At 50.8% G+C, this 26,464-nt stretch overlaps 1 protein-coding gene across 1 annotated transcript; it reads left to right on the top strand.

Moving 5' to 3' along the window:
- Window positions 1–69: 69 nt before the first annotated feature.
- Window positions 70–20,317, top strand: LRRC75B (leucine rich repeat containing 75B). Its single transcript, XM_014894443.2, has 4 exons — window positions 70–412; window positions 5,006–5,134; window positions 7,999–8,111; window positions 18,659–20,317. Exons 1-4 carry the CDS (start codon window positions 158–160, stop codon window positions 19,170–19,172), a joined length of 1,011 nt encoding a protein of 336 aa, XP_014749929.2. The 5' UTR covers window positions 70–157; the 3' UTR covers window positions 19,173–20,317.
- The last annotated feature ends 6,147 nt before the right edge of the window (window positions 20,318–26,464 follow it).

Raw genomic sequence — 26,464 nt, 5'->3', positions numbered from 1 at the left:
TGCGGGAACACCGGGAGCAGGGGCAGCCGGGGCGGGGCCGCCCGGGCGGGGCACCCGGACCCCGCCTTCACCTCCCGGCCCCTCCCGGCCCCTCCCGGCACCTCCCGGCCCCGAGCCCCGAGCTCCGAGCCCCGAGCTCCGAGCCCCGAGCCCGGCCATGGGCTCCCGGCTGAGCCGGCAGAGCAGCCTGGAGGAGGAGAGCGGCGACGAGCCCTGCCCCAGGCTGGAGAGCGGCCGCGGCGACTTCCACCTCTCGTCGCTGCTCCTGAACCCGCAGAAGCTGCCCGGGGTGCTGCGGAAAGCCTCGCCCGCTCCCTACGTGCGGAGAGTGGGGTGGCTGCGGGAGATCCAGGCCACCATCCGGGAGCACAAGCGGGAGCACGCCGTGCACATCCTCCGGCTGCTGAGGAAGGTACGTGCGGGGTGCGGGATGCGGGGTGCGGGATGCGGGGTGCGGGGTGCAGGATGCGGGGTGCGGGATGCGGGCCGGGGCGGGGCAGGGCAGGGACAAAGAGCCGTGCGAGGCCGGGGCTGCAGCCCCAGCCCGGAGCGCGGTGCAGGAGCCCCCTCCCCGGCAATGGGGTCTGCAGCCTTTGCGGGGCTCTTTGTGCTGCCTTCCTCCGCTCCGTGCCCCGGTGCTTTTCCCCGCTCGGTGCCACCGTGCCAGGCGACAGCAGCCACCTCCCCGACCCCCAGGCTGGGCGAGGGACACCTGGCCCGACTGCCGGGGGCTGGCAGGGAGCTGCGAGGGCACCGTGCTGCACGCAGGAGAAAGGGGGGTCCGAGCTTGGGCTGTGCTCATCCACACCCCTCCATGCCAGCCCGTGCGTGTGCTCAGGATTGATGCCCCATCCCCAGAAAGAAGCCACTGCCGCCCCACATCCTATTATGGCCACTCAGCCAGAGTGGCTGGGATATGTCTGGGAAACCCCAAAATGGTTTTGGAGGGGACCTCTGGGACAATGGAGGCTGAGAGGAGAGGTAAAGGGGTCAGTGTATCAGTGGGAGCATGTTTCTGTCTGCCGCCATTCAGGAACAGAAAAGGCAGTGTGCAGACACTGTGGTGCCAAACTGATGCTGAGGACAGAGCCCTGCTGCTGGAACAGAGCCAGCTCCTCCATCGCTCACTGCTACCATCGCTTTCCAGCCAAACTCAGCTGCCCCAAACTGCAGGCAACTCTGTAACTGGTAGCACAGGGGACAAAGCCCACCTCTGCTGTGAACATAAACACCACCAGTTTGTAGCTTATCGTGTTGCTTCATTAGATAACCAGCTCTTTCATCTCGGGAACAGACATTATTTCTTGCCTTAGTAGCAAGTGACCTTTGGGTGTGAGTGCAGTGGAGCAGGGACTGGCTCACTGGGATGTTCACCCACACCATCAGCTGCAGGGAGCTGCATGAGCAGCCCTGCCTGCTCTGCATGCCCAGGGTTTTACAGCACATCTCACTGTGCTGCTCACTGCCCTGGGCTGCCAGCAAGCTGCACACTCACAAGTAAGAATTCACAGGACCAAAAATCACATCTCTGCTTTTCCTGTCCACTTCTTTAGCATTCACTTGAAGGTTTTTACCAGCACCACACTCTGCTTGCCACACATGTAGACAGATAAACTCACAGCAGAGAACCTCTGTGTGTGCACCAGTATTGCAGACAAGGATTGAATAAGATTTTGAAGGCAGTTTTGGAGAGGTGCTATTGCAAGAAGCTTGTGAAGAAAGAGAGGCAACCATTCACTTTATGGATGTGGCCATGTAACATGAACAGACTTTACCAGGCTATGCCAGAGGCCAGAGCTACAGAATGTCATCTTCTGTAGAGCTCGGCACCTCTCCTGGAGACTGAGGCACTGAAACCCTCCACAGACCCTGGAGATCTCCAGAAGGTCCATCAGGGTTTGAATGCTAAGACACAGGGCCATATGGAATGGGGGGTCATTTCTAAGCTCCTTTCAGGATCAGTTTAACACTTGGCTTCCCCACATCGGCACTTGAGAATTACCAGTCCTGAACATTCATGTTTTGCCTGCTGCCTTTCCAGTTTCCCATGCTATTCCAGGTCCCCATCTCTGCCTGCCTGTGTTGAAACAGTGACTGTCTGTCCATCTGCTCACAACAGAACAGTGGGACATACATCCTGTAATCACATCTTCTGCCAAGCAAGATGGGGACCCATCCAGCAACACCCCAAAGCCTCTGGTTCACTGAGTGCTCAGACGTTTCAGAGACAGAGTTTACACCACTGACATGTACCACACCCCCAGCTGTCACTCAGTCTGGGGTCATGTAATCACCACCAGTCCTCCTCACATGTCCCATGTCAGCTTCAGATCAGCCTTTTTTCTAAATTACAAATTTTCCTCACTCCACAACTATGTCCATCCCTTGGCTTGGTCCCAGCAGGTTCCTCCTTACCTTGGCAGTGTCACACTCTCGGGAGTCACGGATTAGTGTGTCCCAGCTGAGGGTCTGCCTGTTACCTGTAAAAAGACAAATACCTTGTTCACTCCAGTGGACAGGGAGGATACTTAACACCACACCTCATCACTGTGCCTTGGGCCAGGGTGCAAACACCCCGGGGAAGGCAGAGAAAGGGTGGGACTGGAATTGCAGCCTGCTGAGGTGAGCTCAGCCAGAGTGGAGGATACAGATCCCACGTGTGCCTCCTGCTGCTCCCAGCACGTACCCCTGCCCAGCCCTGCAGGTGCACCCTGCTGATGAATCTGCCTGTGGTTTTTGACCTGTGCTCTGCAGACTTCAAAAAGCTGCAGACTATTCCTGGGATCTTCAGAGGGTGTGATAATGTAAAGCAAGCAGGCAAGGCAGAAGCAGTTCCACTAACAGAGATGTGAGATCCATTCCAGCATTTTAGAAGACTGCAAACCACAGGTGCACTTGTGCTTTGTGCATGAACACTTGCACAGCTCCATGCACATCATCTGCCCCAGAAATGCCCACCAGCAGAAGCCAGATCAGCTTTCCTGCTGATCTAGGTGGGCATCACTCAGCTGAAGCCCAGGGAGACATTAGACTTACACCAGCAAAAAGTCTGGTATAATCTGTTTTCCCTGTGCTGAGACAATGGCAAAGTGTCATTTTTAAGACAACAGCACTAAGCCAACTGAACTGACAAGAGTTATAATATTCTGCTGTCTGCAGCCACCCTTTAGGTGGTACAAAATTTTCCAAGAAATGAGAGAGAGAGAGAAGGAGACAGGGAAATAACTAAGATGAGCCAGAAAATGCCTCTAGGCTAAGAATTTATGGAATATCAATGTGAAGTGAATATTTACAGCTATATTACTTACAAAACCCTTGCAGGCAAGATTTATAATGGGAATGCAGATTCATCTTAATGGTATAGCTCCAACTGGGGGAGTTTAATTACTGCTCTGACATGCACTGCTGCATGCCCAGCCATGCCATCCTCACAGCAGCTTTCTTCATCTGTGCACATTACACTTGGTGTAGGAGGCTCCATTTCCCCAAAGCCTTATGGTTAAGGGAGACACTGGCATGATGCCTTGCTGGGCTCCTGGCCCATATCCAGCTGTGGCTGTCTGTCCTTCAGGACTGATCCCCTGCTTATGTTCCTTGCCTGCTCACGGGTGTCATTTGTGCACACAGAGTGATGGGGCTGTCAAGTGTTTCATTTATTCTCCTTTTCTGTGTCTCTTTGGGATTGTGCTTTCTGCTCAATCCAGCATATCCAGAGCAGGATACAGCACTGGCTTTGACTGGTGCTTAGAGTTAAGATCCCAAACCTCTGCCAGCTATGGCTCTGTCCCTGTTGGTGATGTATGTGCATACATCCAGATTTTTTCCCTCTCATTCCATTTTTTTTTTTTAGCTCTCAGTCACTGGGTGGTGCCTGAAACACACATTCAGTAGAGCAGTGTGAACATATGGGGCACCCATTTGCTTATTCATTTCTCCTGTTAGCTGCATACAGAATGGGGAGAAGACTTGTTTCCTCCCTTAGCTGGGTCCTCCTTATCAACTGAATCAAACCCAGCACTATCCTTACTAGGGAGTTTTTCTCCCTCCCTGGTAGGGATTTTTTCTTAAAAATGTAGAAAGAAGTTTTTCTTTCTACACTTCTACTCTGAGGGTATTTTTTTTGCCCCTGTGGCACTTGCATGTGAATATGTGATCTCTCTCTCCCACATTTTAAAAAATCTTGTTTGTTTTTCACAGCTCTGTGGTACCTTTTGATTGTAACAACTGTGTCAGTATATTAGCTCTTTGCTTTCCTCTTAGCAAGAAACAGCTTAGTTCTTTGCAGTATCATCCATCTGCCCCCAGGGAGGCTTTTTGTTCCCAAAGATGCTGAGGTTTCCTCCAAACGTGTCCCCATCCCCTGGTCCACACAGATAAGTTGGACCACAGCTGTTCCCCTAACTCACACCATGGAAGATGGAAGGAGTTCTCTGCCTGTGGTGGAAAGCCACTCTGAATTTACCATTGCACCCCATAGTGCCAGTGCTCAGTTCTTACTGAGAAATTCACAGCTAAACTCATACAGATGGGCAGGACTTCTGCTTCACCAGGATGTATGGCAGCCTCTAAATACCTGAGAAAGGTCTGATTCTTCCAGAAAAGCTGAGATGGGAGAAGCAGCTTTAGAGCCAGCCTTCCTGCTTGGCTCCTTCAGCAGATTCACACATAGAGGATGACAAAACTGTGTTTCTCTGAAGTTAATTCTCTCCAGGCTCCAGCCAGCCTGGGAATGATAGAATTCTCACCTTCCTGTGGTAGGTGGAAATAAGGTGGTCAGCCTTGGCTGAGTAGCTCAAATTAACACTGCATCTCCTTCAGCTCCCTGGCTGCCTGCACCCCCAGCACAGTAATGCTGGCTCAGACATGGCTGCTTCACCTCTGCTGGATAATTTCCTGTGCTGGGCATCCAGCTGGCACCACATCAGATTTACTTTCTGGTTTCAGAACATCCCATGGATGTAGCTCTGGGGAAGCCTGTGTGCCTGACTGTCTGTTTTTATTGTAGGACCTAGGACTGGAAGGAACATTTCTCAATGAAGTGCTCTACAAAAATGCAACTTTCCTCAACTTGGTGGATCCCATCTCCCATGACCTGCTGATGAGCCTTGCCAGAGATCTGCAATGTCCCAAAAAGGTGAATTCTCCCTCAGCTCAGTGGATGCTTTGTGGCACAGCACTGGTGCAGAGAGCCCTGCTGGGGCAGCTGGTGCTGCAGTCAATCCTCCAGAGCCAGGCAGTGTGTGTGCCCTGGGAGTGACAGCACATGGGTTGTGGGGCACATTTCTGTAGAAATCAGTTAAAACTACCTCAGAACATGAGTGCAGCTGAAGGAGGGGGTGGTTATGTGCACAGAAATTACTTTTTGCCCATAGTAAACTTAGTGACAGGGCAGAGAGCCATGACCACTGAGTGTCACACATAATCACTGAGATAATCCCTGGTATCACAGGGGTTCAAAGCAACTGGAGCTCATGGGGACTCATGGGGATGCAGAGGAGAGCAGAGATCTCTGCAGGTAAACCACCTCTCTCTTCCTGAGCCCTTTGCCATATGTAACTACCTCAACCCAGCATTATTTCCCCCCATAAACTCTCAGAGTTCCCCATAGAGAATGGTGCTGCAGGAATATATTGGCACTGGGGGTCCAGGAGGTAAATGTCTTATGTGCACAGTATCCCTGCATGCTCCAGCACTTTCCTTCAGAGGATGAGGAGAGCACAGACAGAAAGGCAGGGCTGAAAACAGACAAACATCACAGATGTCCCAGCCCCACTGCAACTACCAGCATCTATTTCAGTTACCCTTTGCCACCACAAACACTTTGATTTGCAATGTATCCATTTGCTCATTAGGCTTGGCAAGTTCGTGTTTGCTTTATAAGGAGAGGAATAGAGTGAATTTCCTTATTCAAAGAGAGATATTAAGTACACACAGCTCAGAGCAAGCAGCAGTGCCCCAGGGAATACCCTGAATGCCTGGTGCAGATTAGTGGCATTTCTAACCTTGTTCTGCCATCTCCTGAGGCTCACTGATAACAATTAACCAGTCATGTCTCAATAGACAAACTACATTTAGCCAAAGTTTAATCATCATTATTGGGCTACAGTGCAGCCTGGAAAAAAATTCTTTCCCAGTGTAATGTCTGTGTAATTCCTGTAAGCATCTGAAGGAAGGGGTGGATTGTAGCAGTAGTAGCTTTTTAACCACACTTCACTTGACCTCATGTCCAGCTGTTCTACCAGACCATCTCCAAGCCTGTGCTGTGCAGTGCCCTCAGGGCAGGCAGCAGGAGGGGATCTTACTCTAATCCAGTACCCTGTGTCTGGCAGTGAACACCATTTTTATACACCTGCTTATAGCCCCACTCTGATTTCATGCCTTGTGGATGCACTGACACACGTACCATTACATAAGAAATTATTTTCCCCATTCCTAAGGAAGATGTTGAGCACCTGAGTTGCCCTTCAAAGCCCACAGAATTAAGTGGTTGTAGAAATTCAGTACCTACAGCACCAGACCACGTCCCTTCTGCGACCCTGGCTGAGCATCTGGTGGGTGTAACTGCATTACAGGCAGGCAGGCTGAGTGCAATTCCCAGTCTGTCAGTGGAAATTAAATCAGTGAGGACACAGGAAAGAGCAGGAGGGTAACTCTGAGCCAGCAAACCCTCGCAGAGCTTTGTGCCAGCTGCTGTGCTGAGCCTGCTGTGCACGGGCACCCACTTGGGGAGGTTTGCTGTTGTAGATGACAGCAGTGTCAGCTGCAGCCCTGCCAGCACAGGGGGAGTCCAGAACAAGGCACCTAAGCCAAAGGCATGGGCCAGTCCCTATGGGGTTCCTAGGGAAGCTGGGATGGGGATCAGGGCGTGCTGAGCTGAGCAGAAGGCTGGGATCCCTCTCCCCTTGGCACAGGAGAAGTGCCACGGGCTGGCAGTGCATCCCTGGGGAGTTCAGCTGGTTCAGGGACTGCTGAGCAGAGTCACAGTGCAGCTGTTGGCCCCCAATGCAGCACTTTAACCTCTTGCAATAAGGAATAAATAAGGAATAAATTCATTCCCTGACAGCTTTACTGGCTGTTCACCTATCACATCCCTAAATGCACGTGTGGCACTGTGGCTGTAGGGCTGAGGGATGGGAATGCAGGTATCTGTCAGCAATTGGAAAATACAATAGAGAGGGCAGAAGTCCCAGTCTCCAGCAGCTGCCATTTGCCACTCTGCTTCACCAGAGGAAGAGGTTCTGTTCCAAGTCATGGCACTGAAGAAGATGTGCAAAAATAACCCAGGAAGGCAGCAACCATCTTTTCCTAGTGCAGGGGCAGGAGGGAACTGTTGGCATTGGAAGCTCCCAAACTCAAGCCTCCAGTAGCAGAGTGGACTGCAAGGGAGTAAGGTGGACTGTGGGCAAGTAGCCAAAATTCCCTGTCCTGACATCTCCCAGCTAGAGCACAGGAGGTCGTGGGGTCAGTGTGCTACTGCAGGGGGAGCAAGAAGCACCTTGGGCATGGGGCAAGGGTGCCAGTCACTGACCTTTCCACATCAGGGTGTCAGACAGTCCAGAGACAGAGTTTGGGGAAGCATGGCAACAAGGTAATTATGAGAAATTTAGCACAAGGAGTTGGCAGTGTAGGGGTCCCTGCAACAGAACATTGTCAGTCCCCCCTGGCACAGCCCTAGAAAATGAACCCCTCTTCTGAGCTTCACTTGTTCCTGGGCAGGCTGTGAAATTGTAGCCCTGCTCTGGGAGGAACATGCTGGCTGGGCTGGGCTTCTTGCTGGCAGTGCAGAGCTCCTCCTGCTCCTCCTCCACCCCAGGAGGAGCTGGAAGGTGGCAGAGGGCTCAGGGCTTCTCACCATTCCTCTTTCATTCTCATCTCTTCCCTTACATACATGACCCTGCTCCACTGCCATCTTTATTCCTTTCCCATCTTCCTCTGCCTTCCTCCTTTTCTCACGTTCTGCTGTGGTGCAGGCAGTCTAAGCTGTCCCTTTTCTTTCAGGAATATGACCCCTGGAAATCCTCGGACAGGATCTGCAGGCAGCTGATTTACCACCTCACCCCGCACTCCAAATGGCACCGGCACGGGATGCCCCGCAGGAAGTCCCAAGTGTGGTAAGGGCCAGGCAGGGACCCCGTGGATGGGCACAGAGGGGGACCTGCCCGGGCAAACTGTGCTGCAGCCAGGCACCATCCCAGCCTGCCACCAGTGCCCTCCTCAGAGAGAGGCAGGGCTGAGAGCACAGCCCAGCCCCAGCACCCCTCTCCTTGCTCTGTTTTGCCTTTTGCTCCTCCCTTGTGTGGTGTTAGAGTTCCTCACCCTCTCTGAGATGCACTGGAATCAATCTGCACAGCACAGACACCCCTCCTGCAGGGCTTGCAGGGTGTTTGGCCCCTGGAGCATGGCCGGGGCTACCAGCCTGCAGAAACACCCCTGTGCCAAACTGAGTTGTTCCCAGCTCTGCATCACACCCTGTCCTGGTTTAAATCTTCCCTGGCAGTGGGAGAAGTGTCCCATTACCAGCACTAGGACAGCTGATCACCCCATTCAGAGGAACCACTCTGGGGTGGCTGGCAGAGCTGACCATCCTTCTTACCTCCCACTTCCCTGCCAGCACTGGGAGATGCCCTGGGATGGTGCAGGTGCACAGAGAGCCCAACTCAGACCATGTTGGTCACTGACAGCTACTGGATGGCAGCTGCTTTTCACTACTAGAAGTGTACTCAGACACCCACACTTGTTCCCTCCTTGACACTTGCTGTTTTTTCTGCCCAGATAAAGAGCAATACCCATGTCTTCTAAATCCACCCCTCGTCTTGTCATTTTCTTGGAGCAGGCCCTGTTCCTGTGACACAGATCACCACTGCTGAAGAAAAGACAGAGAAGTGACTAAGAAAAGAGCTCATGTCAGCCCCATTAGCTTCACAGGAATAAATACAGGATTGGATAAAAAGAAATGCAAAATCAGCAGCACTCTGAGAATGGCCTTGGGCTTTTCTGATGCTTTCGGTCTTTGATGTGTGTGCCAGCAACTTAAAATCCCCCATGAGAATTGACATTTCCATCATACCTTTCATTCTGGCTCAGAGGCAGGTTCCCAGGCATCTTAAGGAATAAAATCCCTACTCCCATGATTTCCAGGCCATCTGCCTCTTGCACCTGTAGCCCCACTTTGCCAGTGAGGCCGAGCACTCCCAGTGCTCTCACCCCACAGGGCAGGACTGTTTGTGCTGCTTTGCAGGTAGCAGCTACAGCTCAGAACAAGACTGAGGTTTCAGAGCTGAGGGAGTCCTTTGCCAGGTCCACCCAATGACGTTTTCCCTATAGGATCCTGCAGAATACTGGAGATGCAGGATATAGATGGCAGTGCTGACCTCACCCCTGTCCCCTCCCAAGATAAGGTTAAAGATAAGAAGTTCAGGACTCCAAACTCCTGCTTGCAGGCAAACCTCTTCTCCAATTGGATGTCAGGATGAAGAGTCAAACTGGAAGTTTAACTGTTTTGATTGTTTTGACTATGATTGCACAGCCTGGGGACAGTAAACCCATCACTCAGTAACAACAGAGAGGAGGTTTGTGGCCAGAGGAAGAGCTCTGGGTGCAGTGAGCACCCCACATTAGAGGGGCCAGGCCCCAAGAATTGGCCAGGTACAGAACATCTGTGAGTACAAGCAGGGGGAGGGCAACAAGGCAATGTGCAATGGAGGGAAATATAGGTCTGAAGTGAGCCCCCCTGCCTGGCTGCCACACCCAGTGACAATGTGTTACATAAGGCACAAATTAATTTTGATTAAATATTTAACAGCAGAGGAAGCTCTTTTAAGTGTGGAGATGAAATGGTTTGCAGTTTGCAGCAAAAGACGCCTCCAGAGCTGGCATCTGAGGCTGCTGCAAGAAAATGGGTGTTGCCAGTAGCAGGAAAGCAAGAAATAGCTGCTTCATTTGGAGATACCAAGGCCTAAGTTTGTTTAGGCAGGCTGTTCCTACATGATCCAAATCCTCTCCAAATTCCCTCTGTCTGCTAGTGGGAGTATTTTACTACAGTGTCTGTCTCAAGCCCTGTGCCCTTGGCTTTCACCCTTCCTGCTGCTGAGGTCCTGTAAAGAGCATGGGTGCAGCAGCAATACTTTGAAGGAATTTCTAAAATCTAGTGAGGGTTAAGGACAGCAGGGAAGAATCTGTGCATGGAGACCACATTCAGAAACCAAATTCTCCTCTCACTTTTGCCTTCTGGGCTTTGGCACGCGGCTTTCACAGAGCTGATGCCGGACTCCCTTGTTCTCTGAAATGCAATTTCTGCTTTCTGGCAGCGTGTTAGATGGGTCCAGGAGATAATTAGCAAGCCCAGCCATACAGAGAGCTTGGAGCATCTGCCAGGTTTTAATTACATTTGGGCTGTTATGGAGATGTGGTACAGGAGATGGAGAGGACCTGCAGTACTGGAGACAGATCACACACCAGGTGTTTGTCCCCACTGCCAAACCAGTGGGTCACACACGAACAAACAGTAATTACATCCCCAGCTACTCTCAGTGAGACCCCCATCCAGCAGGTACAAACCTGAGCCACCTGTGAGCTGGTAAAGCAAAAAGGATAAGATACATCTCTTCCAGCATTGCTGTTCCAGTACTCAGGCAGAGCCCATACAGAAATGTGGAAGGAGAAAGCTCATTGTGAGTCCATGGACTCAATGTGAGCAGCTGGAGGGAGCAGGAGACATCCAGCCCAAGCCCTGTCTGGATTTTGTGCTTAACTAAACTGCTGAAGGTGAAGCTGGGAGGCAGCCTGCCCTCTGCATCCATGCCTGTGTGTTCCTTGGAGTGCCTGATGCCTTGTACCAGGAAGGGATGCAGTCCCCAGCTGTGCAGTCACCCAAAGACTCTTTCAGCTGCCCAGGTGATGCTCAGACAAGTTTGCCACCCTGAAAGGAAGGGGCTCCTTTCCTGCAAAATCCTGTCTCAGGTTTGCAGCCAACAGCCTGCACCCACTGACTCTGCCCTACTCTGCCTAACCAAACTAGGAAGATAAGCTCTTGCAGACTTACTCTGGGAGTTATAAATTAAAAGCTCAAAAGCTGGAGGATAAGATTTCTGCAGCAGGGACTAGCATAACTACTGCACAATTTTCAGTCCTGTATATCCTAGAGGGAATTTAGTTTTAGCACTATTTTACAGTTGTATAGATCACTCCCACTTAACGAGCAGAATACATTCTAGAGTGTTGTATAACTCCAGCTTCACTTTCTCATTAAATTGATGTTTAGTGTGTAAAGAGTAATGGATTAAGTAGTGCTTTATACAGACACAGACCTTCTAGGCTATCAGTGCCATTTCTGTGGCATTTTGACAGATGCAGAACTTTTAGATGTTACTAATTCTTGTTTTCAGAATTCTTGGGGCCTCCTGCCGTGCTGAATTCAAGAGAATTGTCACTGTGTGCTGCCAGAGCAGGGTGGGACCCAGAGGCTGTGTTATTTTTTGAGGGCCAGACACACTGGGCTGCAGTTCAGAGCAGAGAGGGAAAAGGGTATCAGGTGAAGAGAGCCTTTGTCTGGAGAGCTGGGTCACAGTCTGCTGCTGTGATCGGGAAGCTCTGGATTACAGCTGAACTGTCTTGGCAAGGCCGTGTCAGGGAACCTTAATGTATCTTCCACTTGCATCATTCCCAGAGCTGGCTACTTCAGTGTAACTACTTCCTCTCCTGAATGCAAAGGATCAGACCTGAATCCACAAAGCAGGCAGGCAGTAAGCACAGCTTCATAATTATGACAAAAAGCCCCCCGGATTTTTCACACAGTGGCTGGTTCTGGAAGAGCAAAGGCAGTTGTGTGTATGGAGTTAACTCCCAAACCGCTGCACAAAAGGTCTTTCCTTTTCACAAACCTCACCACAGCTTTACTTTGCTCATCTGAGTGAATTTCATCATGGCTAATCCAAAGTGGGTGGAGAGCAGAGCATCCCTTCTGGGCTTATTGCTCCCTTTTTATTGATGTGCATTGGCCAGACATTGCAGCATTAGATGCACTTTTAAAATGCAGTGAAAGCACTCGTGTCTAGAGGACTTCAAGGAAACAGCTCTAAAGGGCTTCAAATCTTTTTTTTTTTTTCCCCTGAAAACATCACTCAGCACTGAGGCTGACAGTTCTGGCAGATGAGATCCCAGCCTTCACATGGCATGAGGGGAATATTAACTACAGCTTCATGTCACCCTTATGCAACAGGGTAAACAGGCACCATCATTCCTGCTTTGGGGACAGACAGCCACGTCACTTAACTAAAGCCACATGGTAAACATCATATGGGAGCACAGAACTGCCCCACACTCTGCTTCCAAGAAGCTGCTGCTCACAGAGATGTCAGATGGACAGACATGAGCTGGGGGATGAGTTGTGGGCAGGGGCAGGAATTGTGCCTTTATCTTACAGTGCAGAGCATCCCAAACACCCCCCTGGGTGGGGAGGAGGGCTCCCAGCAGCACAGAGAGCCCCATACATTTGGAAAGGCTGTCAGAGGTGGCAGAAAGGGTCACCCAGCAGCTCGATGGTGCCTTGTCAGAGGCAGGAGTAAAAAGGCCAAGACTGGCAGCTAAGAGGAGCAGGCACTGATGGAGAGAAGTGAGCAAAACAACAGAGGCTGGGTGGCAGGTGGTAAAAGCAATCAGCTAAAAGCCATCAGCAGAGACCTTGTGCCTTTGTGACTTCCCCAGCTGAAGGTCTGACAAGGACAGGGGTCATTACATGGTATTTACAGCAAGGAGGCAGCATCATTCCCTGCTTTGCTAGGATAGGCCTAAATCCCTAAAAGGGAAATAATCTGAGGCCTTGGACAGGTTAAGTAGAAACAGGAGGAAGGCCAAGGGTTCACAATTCTCTTGAACCTTCAAGGACAAAGTGACAGCAGAGGCAGGAAGAGAGAGGCACTCAGCTGCATGAACAACTCCAGATTTCCATGTCCCAGCCCAGCTGCAGAGGAGGGAGACAGGACAGAGGCTTCCTTTGCCTCAACCCACTGCTGGCCAAAAGAGCTGGGGCACAAGGATGGAGATGTGACCATGGCAGTGACCTCTGCCTCCATCTTCACTGCAGGGCCATCAGCTGGGGCTGGGTTAGCCTGGGTCAGTACCTTTGAGGTTCTCTCCTTTTTCATGTTGCATTAGAGGCAGCTAAAGCCAACCCTGCACAGCAGCACCCTGTGCCACTGGGGAAGCAAAGCAAGCAGATTATGCTAAGCAGGCAATTAAAAAGCTCAGAATCCATCCCCCAAATCAGTGCTCAAAGCAGGGCAGCCATCCAGACATGCCTGAGGTTCTGTGCAAGAAAGAGCAGCTGAGAGATACCTGACTCATGGCTAATTAGCCACTACTGGCACTGCCTGTTAACGACACAGGGGATACACAGCCATGGGAACTTCTGGCATCAGCAAAGTTTTATATTTGGAGACAAATTTAATGTAAAAATAAAAGACAGAGGAGTAGAAAGCTGGTAATTTTTCAGAGAAATAGGCATTAAATAGTGAGCACTCCTCATTAGCAAAATTCTATCTGACTCTTACTGTCTCCCCCCAGCCTTTCTCCATAGCATGGAGACAAGGAAATGAGCTGAGATTCCAGGAACTTCAACATTCTTGGGCTGAATAAACTCCCCCAAACCCCATGAAGCCAGAACACCACTGTGACTGCCACAAGTCCCAACAGGGCAACACTCAGGAGCCATTACACCCCTTCCCTGGAGCCACCAAAGAGTTTAGCTGAGCAAGATGAGCAAGAAATTGATGGGATTCTGTGCTAATAAAAAACAAAATGTGCTGAGTCTGCAGCTTCATGGACTTGAAGAAGGACCTGGAAGATGGCCTAAGGGTTAGTTCTCTTGGGACAGGTCCTGGAGACAAACAACTAGCAATTAATTTCAAGTCTCCTAATTGTCCCATTTCAAGACAGCTCTGTATTTGCTTATGCTAGCTGAGTTCCCAGGAGGCTGGAACAGTGGCCGAGTGTTAGTGGAAAGAGGAAGATTTTTATCCCAAAATAAAGCCTGGGGAGGCACAAGATGGTTTCACCTCTTTCCTAGCCCACATTTCTCACTGAGAGGGGTTGTTTTTTTTTCACCAGACACCCACAGGCCTCTCAGGCCCCTGCTCTGTCTGGACTGACCCAGGGTGGATCTCCATAGCCAGGCTCAAAGTGGAGCCTAGGGACTGCTGCTGGTGCCTGCTGAAGAGTAGAACTGGCACCCAGGGAAGGGAAAGTGGCAGTGAGGGTGGAAGGAAGACTGCCTCCTTGTCCATGGGAGAAAGGCCAGACCCCAGGAAGGGAGCTGGGAACAATGCAAAGTAAAACCTTTCACATGAGAAACAAGGAGATGCACCTCAAAGAGCTCCCATCCCTCAGCAGGGCTGGACAAGGGTTGCAAACAGGGTGCTGATCCCTTATAAACAGGACTGGGGGCCAGCACCATTCCTCACTGGATGCTGCATCCCCAGGCAGGCAGTAGGGGATGGGCTGCTGATTGCCCTTGTTTCTTGCTCAAAGTTTCCAAGAATTTCTCACTTGCAGCCATTTCTCCAGCATCTGAGGGAGTGGAGGGTTGTTTCCTCTCCAGGCTTGCTGCAGGTAATACAAACACAGGCTGCTGCCCTGCCTCCAGGCTCCAGATCCTCGTTAGATGCAAATCCTCACCATTACCAATGTGCCCTGAGCAGCAGTTGCAGAAGGAGCAGGTTAATGCAGCCCCCAGTGCTCTGCAGCCTCTGGCCACAGTCCCAGGGCATCAAGAGCCACACTGCTAAGTAACTGTTGTACCTCACACAAAGGAAAAGAAGCCTTCTGCAGCTGAAGCAATCTTAAAGCCTGTTTCAAGTGTAGAAATTAGGGGATAATAGATGACCTATTTCCCTGGAAATAAACCCAGTATTTTCTCAGCTGCTGCAAAAGTGAGTGAGAGCTTGGTACCCTGTGTATCATGCCCCTCTCAGAGCTCCAAAAAAAAAAAAAAAAGAAATACCAAATGTCAGATAATTCAGAGTAAAGCATCTACCCACATCTGCTTGACCCATTTCTGACTGCAGACACATTTACCTCTAAAGCAACAGAGAGAGTGGGCAGCTATTCTGTGCCTTGCCCTAGAGATGGGATTTAGCTGTGCCTCTTGGAGCTGCACAGAAACACCAGGGAGGTGAGGAGGAGGCTGCCAGGGCTCACAGCATGCGTGGGGTGTTGTATCTCATGCTTCAGCACTTACCAGAGAGCTGAGGGCCTGGCTGCAGCACAGGGCTGTGTCCACCAGGATGAGGCTCCTACAGACACAGCCCTACAAGAGGCATTTTTATAGGCAAGAGAACAGCTTAAAGGAGGGAGCCCCCAGTCCTGAGACAGGAGGCCCAGTCACCCTGGCAGGTACAGCAATGAGGGCAAAAGGAAGCAGCAAAAAACACAGGAAAGGAAAGAAAAACAAGCCAGCAAAGAAGGGAGGGAGGGCTCTGGCACAGGACAGGAGGGTTTAAGCACATTCAGCCAGGAGCAGTCCAGTCTGGAGAATCAATTATGGGAAGATAATTTGTCTGCTTGATTAAAGCCTCCTTGGGGTATTGGCTCGTTGCTGGGGAGAGCAGCAGAAGGTATCTGCTCTGGTGAGAGCACGGTCTGTGACTTATTACTGCAGTCTCCACACAGGCACAGGAGGGGAGGTAAACGGGCAGAGACAGACGAGCACATTGCTTTTGTCTTCCAGACATTTCCCTTCAGTCATCACTGTCTGCACTCAGAGCCAAGTGGCTCCAATGGGGACCCCAAGAGCCTTTCAAACTTGCCCCCTGTTAAGAAAGCTGCTGCTGCAGACAGCAAAACCAGCACCTGAATGCTGAGGGCAGGCAGGCAGCGGGAGCAGAGCCGGCTCAGACGTGCCCTCCAGTGGTCCCCACTCCAGCCTGGCTCCCAGCCCCACTCCAAACCAGGCTCCTGCCCTGCAGCTTTATAAAAAGGAAGGTTTGGCATAGATGGAGACTAGGCTTAGGGCAGGGGAAGGTGGCTCATGTCTCCTTTCTGTGCCCCCCACCCACCCAGGATCTGCCAGAGCTTGACAGCGCTGGGGAAGAGAATTTCCAAGAGCCACAGGCTGCGTTCATACAAAACAGGCACTGAAGTAGTTACAGGCTTGTTTCTGTGCTTGTTTATCCTGTAATCCCCACACTCCCAAGAAAGCCTGATTCTAAACCCCCAGAGGCCAGAGAGGGCTGCTGTGTCTCTTGTAGCAGCTCCTTGTGCATGCAGGGCACAGTTACCCTGTGCACTCAGGTTCACGCTCCATTTCACTGCTCCCTGTTTCACCTGACCCATATGAATGCACACCTGCACTGTGCATTGGATGCTCTGTTCTGCTGGAGCGAGTACTCCAGATCAAACACCCAGATACAATACCTAGCATGGCTAAAAGGATAACTTTTGTTGGGCTGGGGGAAACTGCAGACGTTTCCAGCTTTGAGGCTGGTCCCTGATAAATTTCATACAAGATGAGCCCTCTTTTGTGGTAGACTGTGCTACACCACTGCCAGTGATTGGGGACAAACGATACCAAATCAAACACGTGGCTTTTCAAGAGAGTTGAAGAAACAGAGCTCCCAGACAGCCTGGGCTAATCTCAGGCATCCTTTGGATTAGCAGGAGAAGGGAGACTTGCTCAGTGCCACCCAGACCACAGCATGCACAGTTCACAGCTGCTGCAGCAGCAGGTAAAAGAACTGCACTGCTGCTACAAACAGTGGTGGATTAATTCTTCCCAGTCCCATCTCTGGGGCCCAGATAGTGGAGGGATATCAGGTACCATCTTCAAGGCTCTTTGGTGACCTCCCTCCTGTGCTCAGACCAATTATAATTCCCCAGCACATCAGTCCCTGCCGTTTGACAGTACAGACAAGCACTGCTCCCCTTGCCCCTCCTGTGATCCACTGAGGTGCAGTGTGGGTCACCTGACTGTAAATATTTAGTAATACATTTTACTTACAATACTTTCGGTCTGAATAGAAGTTAATTTATGCTGTTATTAGCTGTCTGCCATGAGAGGTCATTAGTCCAAATGCATGCTTGCAGATACAGTTTCAGCCTTGCACAGTGAATTCCCATGGGAACTACAAGGACACACAGAAGTAGCCTGAGCAAAGTACTGCTAAACCCAGAGCAGGAAATTGTGGGCTTAAGAATTGACAGGGCAGGCTACTAAGTCTTTCTGCCTCATGCTCCTACAAGAAATGCAGCACAGGTTTGTGCCAGTGTTGAATGTGTCCACACAGGGCTGTTGCCTGCACCAGTGCACATTAACTCCCTTGAGTCAACACGTGCTTATAGGGGATTATTAAGGGCTGAAATTTCTAGGATGCCATGAACTGCATATGTAAAGCAAAGCTACAGAGGCAGTGCCACATCCTCTGCACAGCTCCAGCAGAGCCTGGCAATGCTGAGGCTTGTAGGGACATTCTCACCTGCCACGGGAGCTCCTGCGGTGCTGCAGCCTCCTCCGAGGGAATTGCATGTCCCCATGTACCCATTGCTTTCACACTGGCTGTGCCACAGGTGTGCAGGACACTACAGAGAGCCAGATAGGAAGAGTGGGGACCTTCAAAGTGGTGGTTAATGCTTAACCCACCCTGATCCTCCCAAGCTCAATAAGGCACTTACAGGACCCCCTGAGCACATGGCTGGGGGTTCCTACTAGGGCTCCCATGTCCTTAAGGCAAGATGTGTCTGAAAGAGCAGCAAGATTAACACAATTTACACTGAGGGACTGGGTTCTCCTGTGTTACACCAACACACGTTTCTACTCAATTTTGCAACATATGCCCCAGCAGCTCCTGTAACCCCACAGTCCCCACTTCTCACAGCATTCTTACAAACCCACAGTCCGTCATTAAGCTCCACAGCCCACTCCCTTTGCATACCCAGCAACCTCACAACACAGCTTTCCTACCTCCTCCTCACTCCCCTGGCCAGGCAGACAAAAGAAATGGCTGAAGCCATCTCTTAGCACCCTTATGCCCTCCCCGCCTCCTCCTCGCTGCAGCACATCCCAGATGATCTGCTGACCACAGAGACCCAAATAGGCAGCCGCTGGTGCTGCTTACTGACTAAGTGCTGCTTGTGAAGGCTTTTAAAGGTACACGCAGTAAATCCATTCCTGGAGTGCAGTTTGCCTAGCTATTGTTTTCCTGACTAAACATCCATTTCTCAGACCTTTGACACTGCTCTGCTCTGTGGCACCTTGGCATTCACCTGGAGAGGCGGCTCACAAACAGCCCCCACACAGTGTAAAGCAGCGCTCTTGGAAAGTTTGCTTGCCTTGGTTATTTTTGCTTTCTGTGCATGAGCGCCTCTATGGGCACATACAGACAAACCCTCTGACATCTGCTAGTGGGAGATGCTTTAACAACCTGTGTCGAGCCAGTTCTGGCAAAGTTTAGGTGTAAGTGCTGAGAGAACACAGCAAAGCTCCCGGCCAGTCTGCCCTGAGGTATGGTGCAAATGCTTGTTTCCCCCGTGAGCTCTATTAACCCTTCCCATAACATTGTAGCCCATGTTGTTAATGAGTTCTCCCCGCCCCAAGTGCTCTCTCACTTGGGCGAGGTGGATGGGAGCGCTCCCCTTAACGATCTCCCTGTCTCCCCTTCTCCACCATCAGCCTGAAGACCAGCCTGCAGAAGAAGGTGAGCCAGGACTCCATGGATCTGTCAGGGATCCCCCTGACCATGCGGGATGTCCACCGCATGGCCTACTACCTGCAGAACAACGGGGAGCACCTCACCTCGGTGGACCTGAGCTTCACGGAGCTCAACGACGACATGATGCGCCTGCTGCTGCCCTTCCTCTGGGCGCTGCCCAAGCTCACCCACCTGTCCCTCAACGGCAACCGCCTGACGCGGGCCACCATGAAGGAGCTCACTGACACCATGAAGGACATGAACAAGTTCCCTTGCCTGGCCTGGGTCGACCTCGGCAACAACGTGGACGTCTCGTCCATGCCGCAGCCGCTGCTGGTGGGGCTGCGCAAGCGCCTCAGCCAGCAGACCACGCTGCCGACCATCTATGAGGCGCTTGACTGCGACGCTGAGCTGGCCGGCGGGCACGAGGGCAGCCAGCCAGAGGATGAGGCCGCCCCGCCACGTGCTCGTTCCCAGCAGGGCTGCGAGAGGTGACTGAGCCACGGGCCGGCGCTGGCACACTGCAGCAGCCCCAAGGAGAAGTCTGGAGTACAACAAACATCAAGCACAGGGGCCAGCTTGACCGGCTTCCCTCGGCTCTTTTCTCTCGCCTTCCCTGACATCTTCCCCTCCCCACGTGCTGTGACACAAAAGGCTGTCGTCCCCCCCGCAGCGTGCTCCGCTCCCTCCCCTCGCTGCCAAACCCATTGCCCACGTTCCGGAGAGGAACCAGTGACTTACAGTGAACCTGGTCCCCAGGCAGGGTCTCACTGGAAGACGGGAAAAGACCTGTCGGAGTCAAGAATATCCTCCAGCAGCCATTGGGTTGAGGGAAAGGGGTTGGGGGGAGCCTAAAACAGAAACAGGCTTGTAGTTTACTTCCTTTCTTCCTTTTCCTATGCACTTTGGAAACCTTGGGACCTGCAGCCTTGAGTGTGAAAGGAGGTACCCCAAGAGCCTAGTGCTGTGGAGCTTAGTGGAAGGGCTCAGAGGCCAGAGCTGGAGCCCGGCAGTGTGTCTCCCTCTTGTGTCTGGCTCCTTTTGTTTTGTTTTTTTCCTATTGTGTGTTTTGTATGAACGTCTGAACAAAGGGACCTGGTCAGAGACCATTGGATCACATAGGCTGGGGCGGACACATGGCTTGGAACTGCAGCATCAGGATATTTGCTGTGTGACCGGGGTGAGAGGGAGGGGAAGGAGGTATGTGTTGGTGGGAGCATGGGGGATGGGATGAGTTGGGATGGGATTGGGAGGAGGGGGGAGGAGAGGGAAGGGGAACGGTCTTGTGGATTAGTAGGATTGGTTTCAGAAACTCTGCTTTTGTACTAAAATTACCAGTTCCAAGGTACTACAATTGCAAGTTCCAAGTGAAATTGAGGAAAAGCTGACAGCTCAGCACCTAACTGTGGCACTAGAGGAGCAAGCAGTGAATGTGCCAGAGGTGGGAGCTTCCCAATCAGAAGTGCAAAGCTTTGGCTCCTCGTGGCACATTGCACACCTCGTAATACAGACACGACGTGAGCAGCTGCATCACCATCTCCAATGCTGTCCAAAAGCCAAGCCACTGATGCAGAATTTCCAGTGTTTTCCACATTGCTCATGCTCTATGTAAACATAATAAAGAGTTCTCTTGGAATGAGCGTGAAGCACTTCAGAGTCTGAGTATCTGGGTTGTTTTCAGATCGTGGAATACGGACCAGAGCCCTCATGCAGTGCCTGAGGGACAGGATCAGGCACCATTCACATTGGGGAGTGTGGTTCATTCCTTTAAGGAAAGAGAAGCATGGGTGTTCATTTGTGGTCGGCTGCCATCCTTCATATTGCAAGGGGCTGGTAGAGATAAACTGATGAGATTTAGCTGATAAGTCAAGTCCTCTCAATTATCTGTCCCCACAGGAATTCAGAGTGGATGAGTTTTTGAAAGAGTTAAAAATTAAAGAAATGAGACATATTAAAAAAAACATAAAAATCCTCAGGCTTCTCAATTAACAATGGCAACTTTGCCTTCCTCTCTTGATTGTCTCTGTGAATCTCAGAGCAACACATACAAGTAACTCTCATACATGAAAACAACCCCAATTCACATGCAATAGATACACCTTTCATGCTCTTTACTAATTTTACAAGACATTGCAAGAAGGAAATTGGTGATATTTTTCAAGTGATCTATTCTCTTTGGACCAAGAGTGTGAGGACACTGGAAGGTATTGGTGTCTCTGATCAACCACCAAAAGCCCCAGATAAAACCAGTTCCCTGAGGAAGGAAGGTGGGATTAGACACTGTGCTGAGCATCACAATCTGACACTGCAAATGCTGGACCCAGTCCTATCTGCACTCCAGTCCCAGGTGCAGGACCTCATAACCTTCATGTTGGCCTGCACAAAGGTCACCACCTGCTCTCTTCTCACAACTCATTTTTCCCTTCTCAGTGTAGTATCTTAAAGAATCATAAAATAGTTTCAGCTGGAAGAGATCTTTGGGGTCACTGAGTCCAAACATTAACCCAGCACTGCCAAGCCCACTACTAAACCATGTCCCCGAGTGCCACAGCTGCACCTCTTTTACAGCATTCCAGGGATGGTGACTCAACCACTGCCCTGGGCATCCTGTTCAGTGCTTGACAGCCCAGTCCTGCTGGCCACACTATGGCATACACAAGCCAGGATGCCACTGGCCTTCTCCACTCAGCAGCTTTCCAGCTGCTCTATTCCCAAGCCTGGAGTCCTGTTTGGGCCCAGGTGCAGAACATGGCACGTGGCCCTGTTGGACCTCACATGATTGTCCTTGTGTCCTGCTGGGTCAAATCCAGCCTGTCCAAACCCTTCTGCAGAGCCTTCCTACCCTCCAGCAGATCAACATTTCCACCCAACTCGGTGTCATCTGTGAATTCAACTGAGGATGCCCACGATCCTCTCATCATAATCAATAAAGACATTAAACAAAACTGGCCCCAATACTGAGCCCTGGGGAACCCCACTAGTGACCAGTCCCAGCTGGCTGCAACTCCATTTACCACCACCCTCCAGGCTCAGCCCTTCGTTTCCTTCCCTGCTATGGAAGAGATGGTATTCATTTTTTTCTTTTCCTTCCAAAATACCTTTCAGCAAAAATGAAAAGTATTTCAAATGTCAGCAAGATCTGCTTAAACTCTTACAGACTAAGCAGAGCAGCACTCTGCTCTGTGCCAAGAAGAAAACTCGGGCACAAAGCATTTAAATGAAGGCTTGGAGCTGCCTGGGGCGCCAGTGCAGATCTACAAAGAGGGAGCAGTGCTGCTGAACATTTGGTGTTTGGCTCTGAGCACTGTCCCCTTAGGGGCTCTGCATTGAGGCATCTTCACAGCTTTTCCATAACAGCAGCACCCCCCCTAAAATGAGGTGAGACCCTCAGTGTGTAGTGCCCCCCTGACACAGCTCTTCCCTGCAGAGCCCCTGGCTCAGCCCCAGCCTCTTTCCAGCCCTGCTCAAAGCTGTGCTTTCAGTCTGAGCTTTGCTACCCAGCAGGACAGGGATGAGACATTCAGCCCCTTACAGAGGAATTCTGTGCCAATCCCTGGCGGTGCCACCTGCCAGTTGGCAGCTCCAGGATCTGGAGATAAAGCAGGAAACACACTGGTTCAGCTGAGCAGCTGTGACATACATGTTTATTCCTCTATATGCACTTGATTGCTTTGCCACACACGGAAAGCTCCCCATGGAGAACTAGTTGCGAATAAATATGCGGAAATGCAAATTATTAAGTCCTGTCACTGCTTCTTGGATGAACTTTGATGGGCTCTAACTCGGCAGAAACGATCCCAGCACACCCAGCCACTCCCTGCCAGCTCCTGATCACACGGATGGGTGAGGGGCTCTGGGCAGCTCAGTGCTCCCAGCTCCAGAGCTGGGAAGTGCTCCTGGGCCCCCTACAGATGAGGTGCATGCTCAAGGAGCAGACCCGGAGGCCCCAAATCTGCAATTTTCATAAAAGCTGAGTTCACCAAGCAGAGAGGATGACACAACCGAAATGAGCCTTTCCTTGCACTGAATGAGAACACTCAGGGCTCTCAAAGGGTATTTAAGGGATGAGCTGCTAATTCAGATAGCCAGAGGGACCAGCTTAGTTACGATGCTGAATAGGGACACCTGCCCTGCAGGGCTGTTATCTCAGGTACTTAGAGCAGCACTCAGTACCAAGACTCGGCCACCAGCCTCTCTCCACCGTTCTCAGTTTGCCAGCCTCCCTCTCCTGCAGGCTGCAGATGGCCAGCCTGGGATGGCACCTGTGTCACGTAGCAGGAAGCTGGAGCTGCAGCTGCACAGATGGTACCACAACCCCTTCCCCAGCCCAACCTCCCACCAGGTGATCAGTGTCACCACAGCTCTCAGTGAGACATTTAAGCACACCTCTCAGCAGCAGCCTGCTGGAACGAGAGGTCACCAGTGTGAAGCATCTCCCTTGAAGGTGCTGGTGAGCACGGTCAGCTGGGGCTCCGTGGGGCTCAGGCAGCACCAGCCACACATGGAGATCGTGAGCAGCACCACAGCTAATGAGGCCACTGGTGCCTGAGAGGGAAGGAGGAACAGTTACTCCAACAGAAAAGCACTTGTTCTCTCCCTACTAAAGCAGACAACACCTTCCTTGCACCTCCATCCTGTATTTTACCTCTGCTTCTGCCCACAAAACCCAGGTAAGCACCTTGGCATGCTCCAGGTAGCAATATGCTGAGCACTGAGTTCTGCAAAAGCCTCCCTCACTTCAGTGACTCTGCCTAAATAAGTGGTAATTATTTTGTTGAGGTAAGGATGCAAAAAGCAGCTGGAAGTACAGGCTTGTCTAATCTATTTTTTATTTCACACACTTCAAAACCTGTCAAGGCCCTTTTCCTTTGCACTGCCAAGGCTCTTTTTTCAACTTATAATTCATTTCTCATCGCAAGCACTGGGAAGATAAAGGAGTTTGCACTCTTTGGGGCAGGCTGACAAGCTCCTTAGTGGACAGCTGCTGACAAAGATGTCAAAAATAGAAATTGTTTCATCTTAAGAAAACAAACAAGAGAAGATTAAACATTGCCTTTAGAGATTGCTCTGCTCCCTACCCGAGGACGTGATTGAAAGCTTGGAGAGGCAAAGTGCCTCAATACAAACCCTTATCATGCAGTCCCTGGCAGTGCAGGTGAGAAGCCTCCAAGGGCAGCTGGCAGGAAGCCCAGCCACCCCAGCTGGGGACATTATCCATAGATAAGAGCACCTGTTTTGCAGTTTACTGGCCTTAAACAGGCTCTCAGAATAGATGTAGTGGCTGGTTTAAGGCTGCCAAGAGATTTTTCACAGAACAGAACAGGCTGGAACACTGCTGGCTGAGGCCAGTGCTCCAGGCCACGGCTGCACCTTGATGCACTTTGGGACACCAAGCACTTGACTGTGAACCCCTGCAGTTCCTCTCAGATCTGACAGTGTCCCAGCCCAGTGATGCTCATTCAAAACCAGAACAGCCACAAAACACAATAAGCACACAGGAACTCTTCTTCAGCAGAGGAGATCAGAGGAAAGTCAGTTTTTCTTCCATTTACTTCTTTTCCCAAAGCCCAGCACTCCCCCTGCTGCATCCAAACAACCTCAAAAGCAAGTGAACCTCGAGACACTGACATTTCCTTGCACAGCAGCATCGGGTTCATTCTGCTTGCATGCAGGGTGTGTCACAAAGGTGGAAGAGAGACACTTTCCTGCTTTCTGATCAGCCACTTCCTCAGCTTCTGGGAGGGTTATTCCTCCCAGTCCATTTTTGTGTCCATCTGCCCCACACTGGACACAATGATGGGAAGCATTTGAAAAGCTATCAAAAACAACGTGGGCCTTATTCAACCTGTGTAATTCCCCTGAAACACATGGTATCTCAACAACAAAAACATGGCACAAAAAAATGGGGAAAAGGCCCTTTCCCAGACTAGCAGAGGCAGCTGCCTTTGGGTCTCCATGTCAGACTTCTGAGCAGAGCTTTGTTCTTGATCCCCTGAAATCTTTTGGTTTGCAGAGCCAACAGTTTGATGTGTGCACCTTTGTCTGAACTCTGCTGCCACTGAAAAACTGAGCAAGTGACAACCCATCCACTCATTTTACCAACAGTTCTTTGGAGTTTCAGTTTTTCAGGAACTGCAAGGGAAAGAGAACCAAGTGGAGGCCAAAGGTTTGATGTCAACCAGATATTCAGAGGCAAGATCCCAGAGGGTCTCCAGGTCCCCTTCCCCAGGTCTCAGCCCTGGACTGGCCCATCCCTCAGCTCCAGTATGAACCCCAGTGTTTTACAGTGCCACTGGCAGCCCCCAAAGCTCCTGCTAGCACAGGGCCAGGTGCTCTGGAGCTGGGTGAACTCTTGGCTCTCCCAAGCAGGACAGCAGGATGCACCCCCAGAGCTCCTTTCCAGGTATCCAGCTCAGCCAGGGGCTGCAGGGCCAGTAAAAGCCGGGCTCAGATGAGGCCATGGAGATAAAGTGAGATCTCCTACATGGAACTTCTCAACAGCCTCCAGCCAGAAGCTGCAGCACAGTATAAATCCCTACATTCATCATGGCATGAATCTCTGCCTAGGTTTAGAATTTCATGTATTTGGAGTCAAATTCTGATATGAAAAGCCTCTAATGAGTTCCCTAGAGCTTCATCCACTTTCTCCATGTCAAATTTGGATCATTAACTGGAGAAAAAAAAAAAAAAGAAAAGAGATTGCAGTGAAAAGACAAAACAAAGACAGGCAATGCTAACAAGTACCAGGAGAAAAGGAAGAAGCAACATTTCCTTTAAAGGCAGCCACTCCTTTCCCCAAACCACAGCACTTCTGCTGCTGTATCCAAACTGCCCTCAAAAGCAAGAGGTGAACAAGACTGCAGGCAAATGACACACTCCTGTCTGCTTCAGAGGATGCATCTCATGTGCCCTTTGATATAGTGCTCTTCAAGGGGAATAACATTGACTTTTGGCTGAGCTCTGCAAAAAAGGTTTGCTGTGGAGCTGTTTCAGAGACATGAGACAGAAAGGAGCTCATTTGATCATGAAGCAACAAACAGCAACACCTCTTTGTTAGAGAGAAGTCAAAATCTCAGTGTGCCTGTTCTGTGTCTCAGCTGGATATGGTGTCAGGGGAAAAAACCCTATCCACCCTACAGCTTACTTGAGATTTTAGGGGAATGTGAAGATATCAATAAGCATTCTAAAATGCCACCACATGGCTCTATGTACTGTCACAATATCAGCTTCACTGCATGTCTGCTGAGGGCCATCAGCTGCAGTGCTCCAAAGTCTCTCTGAGGCTGGGGGCTCCACTCACTGCCTATTAACATTTTAGCACCAAGGGACAAAATGTAAGAAGTTTTGCCTCACAAGCAGTGGTTTGCTCTGGAGTAGATGTACCAGCATCTCTCCAGTGAGCTGGAATTAGGGCAAACCCCCAACCACACAACAGATTTTAAGTCCCCAGGCAAGGGAAAATGTAGAACAAATTAAATGCTCACTGCAAGCAGTTCACCAAACAAAAGAACAATAATAGTGTTTTTCTGCAATTCTTTTCATTTCTCCCAGCATAACTACACATCTTCTGGATACAATCTGTTTCTTTGCCAAGGCTTCAGCATTCTCCCCTGAATTAACGATGCTGGAAAATCTCCACTTTTCATGGACTCTGATAGTCTGTGCTGAGCAGCAGAAGGCTGCACAATACTTGCTTATGCAATGACAGGTCCTGTGCCAGGAATACTAACCCGTCTACGAGGAACAAGCAACTCACACACAAACCCCAAATACTTTTCTCTTTAAAC

Source organism: Sturnus vulgaris, chromosome 19 (assembly GCF_052056855.1).
Source record: "Sturnus vulgaris isolate bStuVul1 chromosome 19, bStuVul1.hap1, whole genome shotgun sequence".
NCBI classification, from domain to species: Eukaryota; Metazoa; Chordata; class Aves; order Passeriformes; family Sturnidae; genus Sturnus; species Sturnus vulgaris.
Note: the sequence above shows the minus strand (reverse complement) of the source record. Positions and strands in the feature narration are given on the sequence as shown.